General features: G+C 42.1%; 2 protein-coding genes across 3 annotated transcripts in view; one reads left to right on the top strand and one right to left on the bottom strand.

Moving 5' to 3' along the window:
• The first annotated feature begins 5 nt into the window (after nucleotides 1-5).
• Nucleotides 6-5,375, top strand: LOC145499297 (uncharacterized). Its single transcript, XM_081478798.1, has one exon. It carries the CDS (start codon nucleotides 349-351, stop codon nucleotides 1,972-1,974), a length of 1,626 nt encoding a protein of 541 aa, XP_081334924.1. The 5' UTR covers nucleotides 6-348; the 3' UTR covers nucleotides 1,975-5,375.
• A 105-nt stretch (nucleotides 5,376-5,480) lies between these two features.
• LOC145499285 (uncharacterized) overlaps nucleotides 5,481-14,016 on the bottom strand; it is a 41,175-nt gene continuing 32,639 nt past the window's right edge. For both annotated transcript variants that reach the window (XM_081478782.1, XM_081478781.1), the window contains 10 exons: nucleotides 13,327-13,468; nucleotides 12,632-12,752; nucleotides 11,664-11,732; nucleotides 11,232-11,279; nucleotides 10,260-10,535; nucleotides 9,184-9,543; nucleotides 8,538-8,688; nucleotides 7,829-7,964; nucleotides 7,029-7,122; nucleotides 5,481-6,544 (listed from right to left, as the gene is read on the bottom strand). In XM_081478782.1, the coding sequence (XP_081334908.1) occupies nucleotides 6,011-6,544; nucleotides 7,029-7,122; nucleotides 7,829-7,964; nucleotides 8,538-8,688; nucleotides 9,184-9,543; nucleotides 10,260-10,535; nucleotides 11,232-11,279; nucleotides 11,664-11,732; nucleotides 12,632-12,752; nucleotides 13,327-13,468 (1,931 nt within the window). In that variant the 3' untranslated portion in view covers nucleotides 5,481-6,010. The remainder of the gene's footprint in view (nucleotides 6,545-7,028; nucleotides 7,123-7,828; nucleotides 7,965-8,537; nucleotides 8,689-9,183; nucleotides 9,544-10,259; nucleotides 10,536-11,231; nucleotides 11,280-11,663; nucleotides 11,733-12,631; nucleotides 12,753-13,326; nucleotides 13,469-14,016) is intronic.

Genomic DNA, 14,016 nt, shown 5'->3' on the forward strand with positions numbered 1-14,016 from the left:
TGTTTGGTTCTTTTATTTTTAATGTTCCTTTGTTACATGTCGTCGTAATTATGATTGACGGCAGCCAAAAACGCAATGGTTAGTTAGGTTTTGAACTTTGGAGTTCGTGTGTTATTGAAAGGCACAATACGGACCCTATAAATACGCTCAGAAATTACTTTCGATGTCAAAATTGCATCGCAGCACTTTCAGTTTCGTGTCGCATGTTTGACCAGGCGTGCCGGAATCGAAGCGACTGTGGAAAGCACCATCGCAGGCCGCAAGCCAAAGCTATTCAAAATATCGGCGGTAAACCGATATATAAAATCTTATAGTTGTTTGACAAGTAGCGGTGGAGTAATTAGTACAATGAGTGGAAGTACGCTGATAGAGGTGTTAGGTGACATCGTGCTTAGATTTACGCGAAGCGTAACGGAGCATTACAACCCACAAGAACCTCAATTCACGACAGAATGTTTTGGCTACGACCCTCTACAAAGCACAGGTCGAGAATGGAATTATCACCCTGTTGACGAGCTTATTTACCAGGAATACAGTGAAAGAGAAGTCACCAGCGTTAACTATCTACCGACTAATAGTCCTGATGTGAGAGTTATAGATGCTTGTTCACCGGAGAGCGAAGAAAAACAGGAAGATCAGCAAAATGAAGACAAAACAATGGCTTGGAAGAGGCTCAGACCATCCGCTCTTCAGACGGTTTTTAAATCAATGTACATTGGAGCTTGGATTTCACTTTTAACCGCCTGCAAAATAGGTACAATATACTTATTGCTGTCTTATGTAAGCTACAAAACGGTATCGAACTGCGAGCAGATAGACATAGCTATTTCAGCTCGAGTTGAATGGATGACAACAATTGCTGATATAATTAGTTGCCTTTTTTATTACATTTTCCCACTCTTGAATCTGCTTCTTCTTTTTCGACCATATCAGCTAAAAGGAGTTAAACGGAAACTGATTCTGGTTTTGTTCGTTATGTACTGTTTGGATGCACTCTATCGCGGAGTCCTACAAGCCGCGAGAAAGCCTTTCTTCAAACTTTCTGCTTTATACAGCTCCTTGTCTAATTTTCCAGTATATTTGTTCGTTTTCACTAATGTCTGTTTGCTGCTCTATTTCGCCGCAAAACACGTGATTGTACGTTCAAGACGCAAGCTGGCTTTTTTGATTTGTAAAATGGCAATGCCAACTTGTTTAACTATTATCTCAGGCTTTGCTATCAGATATTTTGTTTACCCAGCGTATAACAAACAATACACTGAAGGTAAACTTTTAATCGCCCTCTTCTCTCCACTCATGGGTGTGGTTGTTAAAGTAGTCTCACGTATTTGTGTTCAGCGGTTATGGAACATTACGCATCCGGGATATTCCTACGTTCTACTTGCACCGTTGTATTTTCTATTAGCGATAATGTTTAGAATTTTGCAAGCAGATCTTGAAAGTTTGGCATCCATCGCTATTCTTGGAATAATTCATGGTCTTGCGGAAGTTGTGGAACGCAGCGCCGTGGTTGTCATTGATCACATCTGTCATCAAATTTGCAGACGAGAGTCATCTCCTTGGGGAAGTTTTCGTACTCCTCGCCGTGAAAGACTAATGGCTGATATCGCTATCATGAGCATGTTGTTCGAATCAATTGCTATAGTGTCTGTTAACGGCTTCTTACACTTGTATCAATGGATTTATTTGCAGAATGAAACCTTTCTCAATTTGTTCCAGTCTTTTGCCAAGTACACTTCAGTTCCACTGGTGATTGAGTGGTTTTTCACCAGCGTGTCTCTAGCGATCGAGACTCGGTATCAGAATATGGCTGTGATGGCTGTTTGGCGAAGACAGTGGAAACGACACATTTTAGTGGCCATTGTCAACATATTCCCAGTAGCTATATGGACTAGCAGAAATCTTTTAGTAGTTATACGCCATCGCTTTGATAACGTGCCCACAAATCAGACCTGTAAGGTTCCATTTACTTGAAAACGGGGACTTGCATCTATCAGGGGAACATTCAAGTGCCTTTTTTGGAAAAAGGTTTGACGAAGCGCTCAATCAACTTTAGTTCATAACTCGCCACGCGAGTCTTCGCTTCCTTTGACTAGCGGTCGGGAAGTTTAATTTTGATTGGAAGTCAGAAAATATCCGCAGACTTTCGGTTGAATAGCGCATGCTCACGTGACTCAATCGAGTCGCTGGTGTTCTACTTCCGTTCATTTTCATTGTTTTTAGAATTAATCAAAATCGAGCCTGTAACGGCGGAAGTCTCGAAAGTCGCTCGTTTCGTCAAGCATGCGCAGTTAGGACCGAAGACTCGAGGAACGAGACTTAAAACGCTTCAAATCTTTTCCACCCACACTACACCGGAGGAATTTGAAAAGGCAACAATCACCGGTCATTTTGGATTCGTGTTTGAGGACAACTCGGGCAGGGAAGTCACGTGATTATGATCGAGACGTCATCGTTTTCCAAAAGCTTCGTTTTCGAAATGCTTTCTGTCCACACTTATTTGAAGAGTGTTTTCGAAAAACTCCGTTACGTTTTCGTGACGGATTAGTGTGAACGGTTGGTTTAACCGAGAAATAAAGCTGCACTTTCAAATTTTTTTCGGCGTACTGAGAATGGAAAACATTTGATGTGTTTTCGTAGTGGTGCGAACAGGGTCTTAATTCCGGTCATGTGTCAATCAAAATTGATCCTGCAAAGGGATTCTGCAGAGCCGCTTATCTCGTGAAACTTGTGCAGTAAGGAGAGGAGATTCGAGGTAGTTCACGAGTTTCTTCATAAACTGTCTTAGCGGTGTTATGTAGTAAATCGCTGACTCAGCCGATTTTTAATTTAGAAATGAAATTTAGTCCTGAGCTCGAACTTGTTTCTTTGGTTGTAGTGATCATCACAAAATGTTGACGAAGAAGCTCAAATATCTGCAGAGAACGCTTGAAAGATTACGGTCTAATTCAGTATAGAGCGGTTTTGAATCTTCCGTAGGAAAAGTAATGGCGGCTGGTACATTACCCATAGTTCCTAGCGCAAGAAAACCTTAACAACGTTCGTAAAAACGTCCTGAAAAGTTACAAAATCTTCAAACCTAGTAGACGTAATGTCCTTAGTACAGGAGCAAATATTGTAAAAAAATTTGGCCTTCTTTGTGCCATAAAGGCTGTGTTAGGTTCGCAAGGTATTGTGGTAAAACGTACAGCCGCCATCTTTTTTTGCTGCGGTGAATTAAGTATCGAAAGTTCTTTGATTTTGGTTTTATTACGGTTTGATATTGGCTGAGCAGTTTAATTGGTAATTAATTGGTTTCGTTTTAGTTTTGGAAACTGCCCTAAAAACAATACTTTCTCTTCAAGTTAGATGAGACCAATTTGTGACGTGGAAATTAAGGTTTTGTTTTTCACGAAGGTGCTAAGAAACGAAGTCGAAGAAATTTATTTAAAACGCTTATAGCTACATGTAATTAATCAACAAAAAACTTAACGTATGCAAAAGCTGCAATGCAAGTTTTATATAAATTTGTGGAAAATTGTTATAAAATTATCAATTTAGTTTGACATGTTTACGCGCCTTATTTAGCAGACAGTGGAAAGAGACATTTTAGTGAAATTGGTACAAAGTAGCTTTTGGCGCAATTGGTGCAGTTTTATTTATTTATTTATTTATTTATTTATTTTTTGTCTCTCTCTTTTATCGCGTAATTATATCCGGCACAGTCAATCGAACCCAGTGGAACTGTATTTCAATCGAACTCAATCCATGGATTGAGTTCGATTGAGTTCGGCAATCGAACCAAATCGAACTCACACAAAAATAATTGGACAATCGAACTAAATCGAACTTTTGATTTATGAACTCTTGATTTTTTTACAAAACTGGTGTTGAAAATCAATAAAACGTTTTTAAAGGCTCGAGTTACTTCAGTACAACTCGTGTTTTCGAGACCACTTAAAGAAAAGTACAAATTTTCTCCAAAACTATCTTTTTCGCCATAAATCGGTCCAATTGACCATTCTTAGTCTCGAACGAGCAAAATTTGGCTCGACGAAGGAATTCATACATTTTTGGTTAAAGAAAAGCACAAATGTTCTCCAAAACTTTCTTTTTCGCCATAAATCGGTCCAATTGACCATTCTTAGTCTCTAACGAGCAAAATTTGGCTCGGTGAAGGAATTCATACATTTTTGGTTAACATAATCTTTGGTCAAGCGAATTTACTCACCGAACACAATCTAACGCAGTCCATTGGATTGTGTTCGATTGAGTTCGGCTGCCGAACCCAACAACTGACCCAATCGAACACAATCTAATGGACTGAGTTCGGTTCGGTTTGACTTGCCAGCTATGGAGTTCGATTGGTTCGGAAATCGAACTCACACAAAGTTCGGTGTTCGATTTGGTTCGATTGCCGAACTCAATCGAACTCAATCCACAGATAGATTGGGTTCGAATGACTTCGATTTCCGAACGTTCCATTGACTATGCCGGGAATTACATGAACTTATTGTGAACTTTCAGTACAGCAGAATCCCGATTTCTCAAACCCTCAATATTTCGATCTCACAGCAACTTTGCCGAAAAATATTGCGAAGTCCCGATTTTTCGAACTAATTTTCGTTTCCATGGTAGATTCGAGTTATCGGGTTCCACTGTGGCTGGACATGGGCGCTTTAGCAAATCCATGAATGAGCCCGATCACCGCCGCCTGGTTAGCTTAGTTGGTAGAGCACTAGTCTGCTGTGCGGGAGGTCAGGTGTGCCGTACCGTGCCGTGCCGTGCCGTGCCGTGCCGTGCCGTGCCGTGCCGTGCCGTGCCGTGCCGTGCCGTGCCGTGCCGTGTCGTGTCGTGCCGTGTCGTGCCGTGCCGTGCCGTGCTAATTGCTATGCTAATTGCTATGCTAATCACGACTGAAAGGAGAGCGGTGTGCAGTTATCCCATAATTCGCGTTTTCCTTACAACGATGAGCTGAACATTTTCAGGTTGATGTTTGTGGTGGAAAGCCTTCTTTTAACGTGCACAGGGACGGTGCAAAGGCGAAAGCCCTCGCCTCCCAACAATGTGGCCTGAGTTCCAGTCCGGCCCAGTGCCATGTTTCGGTTGAGTTTGTTTTTGGTTCCTTCCTTGTCCGAGGGTTTTTTCCCGGGTACTCCAGTTTTTCTCCCTCCTGAAAAAACCAACATGCTTAAATTCCCACATGAAATGTGGCTTCTTCTATAAATGTTGCTCTTTATTTATTTTATCACCTTATCAATGGAGGTCTCGTATTTTGCTGACGCTAACCAATCCGAACATTGCGCGTTTTCAGATCGATTTGAGAGTTTTAGTGTGGACAGCAACGATAGAATATTAAACGAAAAACTTCGTTGCGTTTAAATGCAACGACTCCTTTTTCAACGAAAACGGATTAATGTGGACAGGGCCCTCCCTAGATTGTGACGAAATGGTGCAGACATAACAGAGAGCATGAAGATGGAACGACTGATATACACAACAAAGGCTCCTTGTCCAATATATTAAAACAGGCAATCTATTTCGTGTTTTTTAATTCTTTTCTTATGAAAGGAAAAATATCAATTGCATACCTTCAGCTAAATTTCAACTACTGATCATCTGATCTCTATTACGCGAGAATTACTTTTTAACAACAATACGGTCAATAGCTACTTTAGAATTAAAACGTTCACATTAATGAATTTGAGAATGAAAGTTTCTCCTCTTCTCGCCTTGTGTCAGAACTCTCCACAGCTTTCGTTCGATCACTGAACGAAAATTTATTAAAATCCTATCAATCCTAAACGTCTGTAAAAAAAAAAAAAAAAAAAAAAAGCTGTTTACTTAATCGGCATCGAATCTTGCTTGCCGTCGCAACACGGCTCCGTCCAGCCGCATATAGAATCCGCCATTTTTTTAACACAAAGATGGCGCACGCCCTTGCACACCGTCACCAAATAAAGGGTCACTTGTGGATGGCTGTCTGTGCTTGACTCACGGAATATCCAACAGACGTTTGTTTTAAATTACTTTACACCCATGAGTCTGTTGCTGGGCCTTCAGTTCCTTGTAATTTATACATTTTCTTTTTACTCTTGTCCACTTGAGCGTATGTTGGTTCTTCTTGAGGCCGCTGACCGTCTGGGTAAGCGGGCGGTAAAACCTCAACGCCGCCGGTTCTCTCCGGATGACGATCGATTTCCCGATAACCACCTATGTCCTCCATTTCCATCTCTTCTCGACCACTATTCGCCGCTCTTCGTCGGCGTGCATCGTCGTCGGCCTCGTAACCATCATTAGAAAACTTCGGTGGGGGCCCTCTCGCTTGGGTTTCGTATCGAATTTCGGGAAGCGACGTCTCGTCGGAATGTACCGGTCGAGGTTCCTTCCTTCCGACAGAAGACGCCGGAGCTTGCTGTACCCCTCGAGGGATTGTTATATCCTCATAAGGGCGTGGCGTTGGTGGCGCATGGCCGTATTCGTCGGCTATTTCTTTGGTGTATTCCCAGCCCTCTTTCTTGACTGAATTTCGGAGAGGTGTCAGATTCCAAAGTGTTATCAAAACCTGTAGTGTACAAGTACAAATGTCCATTAGTGCTTTGTCAACAATAAAATTGTCCATTTAGATATCCTCTGTGTAGGTACGTCCCATACCCAGAGTAAAGCGTTCACAGCACTTAACTGAGTCAAGTTCGAACCCATGTTTACGCGACAGAGGTGGAGTGTTTTAGTCCACTGGATCGGAGACGCTAAAAGGCCCGAGGACCTGGTTCAGGGTTCATTATATTACACGGCAATCCGTATAGCTGCTGCCCGTGGATAGGACGCCTCTCTATCGCAAGGCTGTCGCTTAAAATTTTGTTAAATACCCTTACGTGGATAGCGGCAGTGACGCACTATGAGAGTAAAGTTGAATGCCCAAGATCACAGAGCAGTGAGCCTTGCTAAGTTCAATCGAAATCACTAACTACTATACAAGCGAACATCACACGAGTTAGCCTCGACCAATTTTGTCACTCTGAGTGTTTTCAACATCTTATCAGTCATACCTGGTTAGCTGTCTTGACAATCTTGGGAGAGTATCTATCACGTGACTGTGCAATAACCACAATCTTTTTAATTCCACCTGCGTTACGAACATGTCTGCATAGAAAAAGAAGAAACAAACAACTTAAGAAAGAATATCTCTAATATAAAGCTTCTAGGGGAAAACAAGATTGTTTTAATCGCTACGACCACAGTAGCGGAAAATATATCTGTGGAACTGAGAATGCAGTGCTAAAGTTAAGTTAAATCTTTATTTCTACAGGGTGGCCCATTTTCTGTAGCTACTGTTGTTGTTGTTGTTGTTATTATTATTGTTGTTATTGTTGTTCGTGATGCTATTGCTGTTGTTACAGCTTTGAGAGCTAAGCAGATCTAAAGTCAAAGTAAACAGAATGTTTCTTTGTATACTCGCTAACACTAAAACACCCGCCAAGCCCGCCCTTCCTCGCTAGAATTTAGTTTTTCCCCGCTTATCCGTAGTTTAGGGGAGTGTTCATTACGCAAATATTGACTCCACACAGCTTAATTGCTCTTATTTATTCTCCTCTTCGCGCCCTTCCTTCCTCACGCAACGACAACACGCCCCGGCTTTCTGCGGCATTCTGCGCGGGTGTTATCCTGACCGTCTGCTCCTCTCTGCATCTGTGTTCACTTCTTTTGTAACTAATTCTTTCTTTCGGCCCTATCTCCCACCAGGGGGAAGCGAACTTGTTTGAGGTGTTCGGAAGTCAAAGTACCTGGTAATACTACAACGAAGTCCCTTGGCGGGGTATGGGACAAGTTTAACCTAAAAACTTCTCACCTTCCATTCTCTACACTCTTGTTAATAACTTGATGAATTGCGCACAGGATTGCACCTATTGTATTCTCTTCTGCTCTGTCACTGGGCGAGTTAGGATCCGGAAGACGGTGAACCAGATCCTTCACAGCGTATTTACCTGGGCGTGAACAAAACAAGTGCCATTACCGCACTATACTTGGTAAAAGACCGCAGGGTTCTGTAGTTATTCCATATGTGTTAACCAATGTTTACAATGTTTGGCGAGTTATGAATAATGCGGTGGCAAAAAAAGATCACAGGTTACATCCTGGGTATAGTCGCAGTCCGGTGTTGTATCACCTAAAGAACTCCAGAGAAAAAACGCGATTTTATACGACTTCTGTTTTCTTTTGCTGTACGTGAACGCTACTGATTTAAACGAATGTCACCACGCGCTGTATTTACAAACCAAAGAAAATAATGGTGTTTGCACCTTGCTGTCGCTGCAACACATCTTTCGCATGTTTTCGCAGATTTGATGGTAAACTAAAAGAAAAATTATCTGGAACTCTACTTGGCTATATGTAGCATAAAGTCACGTGCTCCTTAATCTTCGTCATACGGAGAAGACCGGAGCGAACAGTGAACGAAGAGGGGAACAAACTCAAAGTTCTGGAAGATGATTCTTTTTCATCGCGTTCTGTGTAAACTAGCGGCTATAATTTACGACATCAAAATTTCATCAACATACCTATAAGATCCTTGTTTCTCGGGTCAATTGCAAGATTTCTCAGCGCTGTAGACACAGCTCGTACTACAGGGTCATGATTCATTCGCAAGAGTTCCACCAATATGGGAAGACCTTTCTCTTTCCGCACTGCAGAACGCATAATCTGTGACCACTACAACAGAGAACAACACAACCAGCTCATTATCAACATCTTAATGCGTCTTGGTGTGTTGCTTATTCTGGCGTCTGTTTGTACATTACACGCCAACAAAAACCAGTTTTTTCGGCATAAGAAATAGAAAACATGTCGTCGAGTTATGGAAACACCAGTGTAACCTTTGGAGATCGAGAAAATCTGTGCGAGCCCAAGATGCAGGCGAGTGTTTCCAGGGCTGTTTTAAGTTCTCCCAAGCTTTCACGAGTGTTTCTATAACTCGATAGAAACACGGAGAAAAGCTTCTTCTTTTCTACTTCGACAAAAAGAAAGGAAAATCATTTGCTACTTTCGATGATCAAATTGTAAATTCTCTTTGCTCGCGCCATCATGACGTCAACAGCTCGTGTTAGTTCTGTCTTGGTCGAGTTATAGAAGTACAGCTAGTACTGTGCGTTTTCTTACAAGGTTTTGTTTTCTAGATATGTATAATGTCAGACACAGTCTTCATACCCTCCAGCCGCACGCTGTTAGATTGTGAATGGCACCCGCTGATCCTTCTAACGTCTCGGGATTGGCCGATTCCGCCATGATTGACAGATAGGACTTGGCTATCTCTGGTTGCCATAGCAACTCCACTCCTTCCACGGGTTCTTTCTTCAATGGCAGTTCCTCCGTTTCTCTGCTCATTCCTTTCTTTTTCTTATTCTTCTTCGCTCCCGTCCCGCATCCCGCCATGCAGCCCGGGTCGTGTTTCTCGGGCTCTTTGCCGGGAGGGACTGGTAAAGGAGCCTCTCTGTATCTTCCTCGGTCGACTTCGTTTTCGAGTCGGTACGACAAGTTGCGAAGAATACAGACGGAATTTTCTACACACTGGGAAACAAATCAAGAAATTCCATTGGAGACCTTGGTGTGTTGGCATGATCAATACGCCTTTAACCTTCATAAAATTACAACAGTTGTAACATGAAGATTTGGGGTTTGTGAAGGCTTTGCACGGCATATTGACCTGCTATTTAACAACTACACTATCAGCTCCAGGCTTTAATAAAGTTATAAGTATAAATCTACTAGCGTTCTACCACGAAAAAATGGCGTTCGCTGACTGGCTACGCTATTCACTATTTATTCTGTTGTAAAACAGTGATTAGCGTAGCAGTGTGCGTTGCTGGCGGCCGCTTCTTGGCGTTTTGGAAGTGTCTGTGAGGAGGATTTAAATAAAGTTTTGAACGACTAATAGATATATACCAAAACAATTAGATTATCCGCTCTAGATTTCTATGCGAGACAGTTGGTTGACTCGCGTTGTGTCCTCGTCAGCTATCGCGCGATAGAAATCTCGAGCTCATAATCCAATTGTTAAATAGAAGACGAGTGACAAAGCCCCCAGCTACTATCATACTCCATGGAAATCAGAAATTCGTTTCTCCTTACTGATCTCATGCATAATTTTCAGCGATAGTTCCGAGAATTTAATAGCACATCACGACAATATCCCCTCGTTTATGATTTTCTTAATTCTTATATCACCTTTCCGCTTCACAATGTACTGAGAATTAACAAGTCGATCACTACCTTTCACAGCGTACCTTATTATCGATATCATTCTTGCCAAGAGGCGCCTTAATGATCCACACAAACGAGTCCACAAGCCCATCGCAGTCCCTCATTACTCGCCGCGCCTCGGGCCCAGCCGAGGACACGTTTCTGAGCACACCGCTGGCATTACGGAACACCGTGGTCCATTTTATTGCAGGCAGAGGAGCAGTGCTGTTAGCAGCTGCCCTGCTCCAGCCCGAGTACGGGATGATTATAATAGTCACCATCACTATCAGACAGATTTCCAGGATGCGCAGTTTAAGATCCTGTGAACAATTACAAAGCACATTGTGATAAGGTAAAGATAAATTCTGCATACGAGCCAAGTGGCCCATCAAGCGTTTATCTACAGTTTTTGCAGCAAGAAGCTACTGGAAGTATTTCTACTCCCCCCTTGATGGGATGCTAGTCCATCGCAGGGTTACCCCCAGCATTAAATCTGCCGGTACTGGCCATTTATTCGCCTGGGTGGGGAGAGGCACTGTGAGAGTTAAGTGTCCTACCCAAAAACACAACACACAGTTTAATAAGGCAAGCAAGTTACACTACAAAGATGTCCGTTTCATTTGAAAAAAAATTGTAGGGGAGTTTTTTATTTTTTCTTTTACCATGTCCTAGTGAACTATCCGTATTGTATAGTGTCCTTACAGAGTGCTTAGACTGTAGGGAGCTTTGAAACGTAGATTCATATTTCTCCTGTCTAGAGCAGGCGGAAAATTTGATAACAGACCGACAAAAATCTTTTGCCACACAATCATGCGACCTAAAGGACGGACATTGCTTATAGCATGCTTTAGCAAAAAAAAAAAAAAAAGTGTCGTCATAAAACATGTCTATGTTTTACACATCAAACCTTTTAACGAGAAAGTCTCCATAAATTTAAGTAAACATAGTTTACACTGAAGATAAAGTCGAAACAAAACAGGTGTCAAACGTAGACTAAAGGCTCCAGCAGAACTTACTTCACAAGAAGACAGGTTCCATAATACACCTAACACTACTTCCTTCACCTGAAACAAGCAAAAAACTGTCACACGAAACGCTGTTGTTTATTTACACAGTTTTAAGAGACTAACCGAGTTCTACATCAACACTTCTCATAAACGCATTACGACCAATCACGTGAGGAATCTTATGTACTAAACAGCACGTGAGAACTGTCTACATCTGAATAACATTATCTAAAAAGAGATTTTGAAAGATTGTCATGCGACAGCAGGAAATGGAAGTATACTCTCTTATTTATTGTCTCGTATATTTCTTTCGACGCCACCGCTTTATTTCTTCAGAGCAAAGGTTCTTATGCTGAGACGCTGGAGAAGAAATCAGCTCACAGTTCTTGTTAATGGAATCGCTTAAATCGCATCATTCACGTGTTTCTTCTGTTTCCTTACCTCGTCCCTTCTCGTTCTTTTTAGCAGTCGTATCAAAGCTTCAATGCCATAACACTCCGCAATAGCCACCTGAAAGAGGCAGAGAAAACTGTGAACAACTTTGGACTGATTCACGTAACATCATCAAGGTTTATGCGGTTCCCTCAAGCTTTGTAGGTACCGGTCACAGATGACGTAGAACAAAATACATAAAACACGAGATAAATACTCTTCTAAAATACAAAGAACGAGATACAAAGGTAAGACAATGCGATTCACTTGCATTTAGTAGTCACAGAAAGACCCGTTTATACTAATATTCACCTCGCAGTTGCCGGGTGTTCAAAAATAGAAAGTTCTCCCTAGAAAAAGGAATAAAACTTAATTCACGACTTCGCAAAACAAAGAGCAGTTGCTGAACGGAGCCTGATGCTGCAAAAAGACCTTTGCAAAACTTTCAAGGGAGTGATGTTAGCCAAACTCCAAAACGACTTGATTTGAAAGTTTGAACACCACAAGTGCCATGTAGCTCAATGGTACAGCATCCGACCAGTGTCTACAGGGTAGGTTTGATAACCGTGAGATAAACTGCGAATCCTTCTCTCCGAGTAGCTTGTATGTCTTCCCCAAGCCTAATATATACCATTTCTTTCTAAGGATCCGTCCACACTACGCCGGAGAAATTTGAAAACGCAACAATCGGCCGTCACTTTGGATTTGTGTTTGAGTAAAAACTTGGACGGGAAAATCGCATAATCATAGTGTGACGTCAAGGTTTTCGAAAGCTACGCTTTCAAAATGTTTTCCGACCACATTAAAACGCACAGCCGACGTTTTTAAATTCCTCCAGTGCGAGGAACGTTTTCGAAAAGCTCCGTCCGTTTTCGTGACGGATTAGTGTGGACGGTAGACCTAACCGTAAAAATAAAGCTGCGTTTTCAAATCTCTCCGGCCTAGTGTGAACAGAGCCCAACAAACAACCTACTTACCTTGTTCTCGTCCCTTGATTTACTGTATGATAAATTCCTCAGACTGGCCGCGGCAGCCCGATGAACCTCCTCTAGCTCGTGATCAAGCAAGCGAACTAAGATTGGAATTCCACCGAGCTCACTGTTGAACGAAATTGCCACAATTTACATATGAGCAAGTAAAGTTCCGTTTCATTACTACAGCATAGCCTTGAACACATCAGCTACGTTTCAATAAGAGTAAAGTGTTGGATGAAAATCCTGGCCATTGTAAGGTAGGGGTCTTAAACGAAAGTTCAACTGTACCGATTAGTGTGCACTACGAGGGCAGGTTTGTCGTTAGCGTGAATCGGAAGGGAAATATGTCAGCTGCCCTCGCAGACTAGTATGTGTCACTCTTAAAACCTGCACAAATTTATGAACCTGACCGTCACCTACGCGATTTTTTCATTTAGCGCATACTCTGCCCGGCCCAGTCTTTTCACAAGCGCAGAATCATTGAAGGACTAATGAACCAACAATGGAGACCGAATTTGAACAAACAAATTCATTCTTACATAGCGAAACTGTTCCCATCGGAAATCACCTAAACATATAAAGCAAAGATGAAGCGGATAGTCTTTTACCCCGATCATGACTTAACCAATCAAAAACGTTCGGTTTTTCGTTTAATTGTTAACTTTTAGCCTTGTAAATAGCATCTCATAGCAGCTTACCGCACTTTGACCTTGACTTGTTCATCGCTGTAGGAGAGATGCTGCAGGTAATTGGCAGAGTTCACGATGAGTGTGACGTCATCAGATTGTAAGTATTCGATCAAGTCCTGTAAATCAGGTTCGTGTGCGTACGTCTTTCTCTCTAAAAGAAATTTAAACCTTACGTTACTAGCGCGAATACCGCAATTGCCTTTGTCTCTAAGGGGTTATGTCAATTTTGCGTTGGAAGGAATCTGCATGTTAAGAGAGACTTGAGTTTCAATAAACAATAGCTAATAGAGGGCACTTGTAATGAACAGAGGCACACAACAGAGGAGGAAACAGGATTCCAAGATTCCTGTTGATTGTCGCTTTTTTTTAATACACCATGAAGGAATTAAGAAACTGAAACGTTTCTCTTGGTTAGTTCCTCAGAAAGAAGTAACCAACTTCTGTCTTTGAGCACAGTCAAAGCCAATAAAGCGAGCAAAAACATAGCGCAAAGAACTTTGTTGAACTTCATAACCAGACGAGACTGAACCCACAGCACTACAGAGATCCGTGGGGTGCTTGCGATAGGCTGTTGCTAGGTTACGTATTTTCATGCGCGAATGACAACCAATCCTGGGACGCTACATTTATCCCTGCACAGCGACGTGAATCAGTGTGGCATTTTTCTGGTCGCACCTAAGACGTTACTCGAATGGACTC

The sequence above is a fragment of the Orbicella franksi genome, chromosome 10 (assembly GCF_964199315.1).
Source record: "Orbicella franksi chromosome 10, jaOrbFran1.1, whole genome shotgun sequence".
NCBI lineage: Eukaryota > Metazoa > Cnidaria > Anthozoa > Scleractinia > Merulinidae > Orbicella > Orbicella franksi.

Bases quoted from the DNA above. Each gene is read 5' to 3' on its own strand.
- LOC145499297 (XM_081478798.1), top strand. From the start codon at position 349: ATGAGTGGAAGTACGCTGATAGAGGTGTTAGGTGACATCGTGCTTAGA.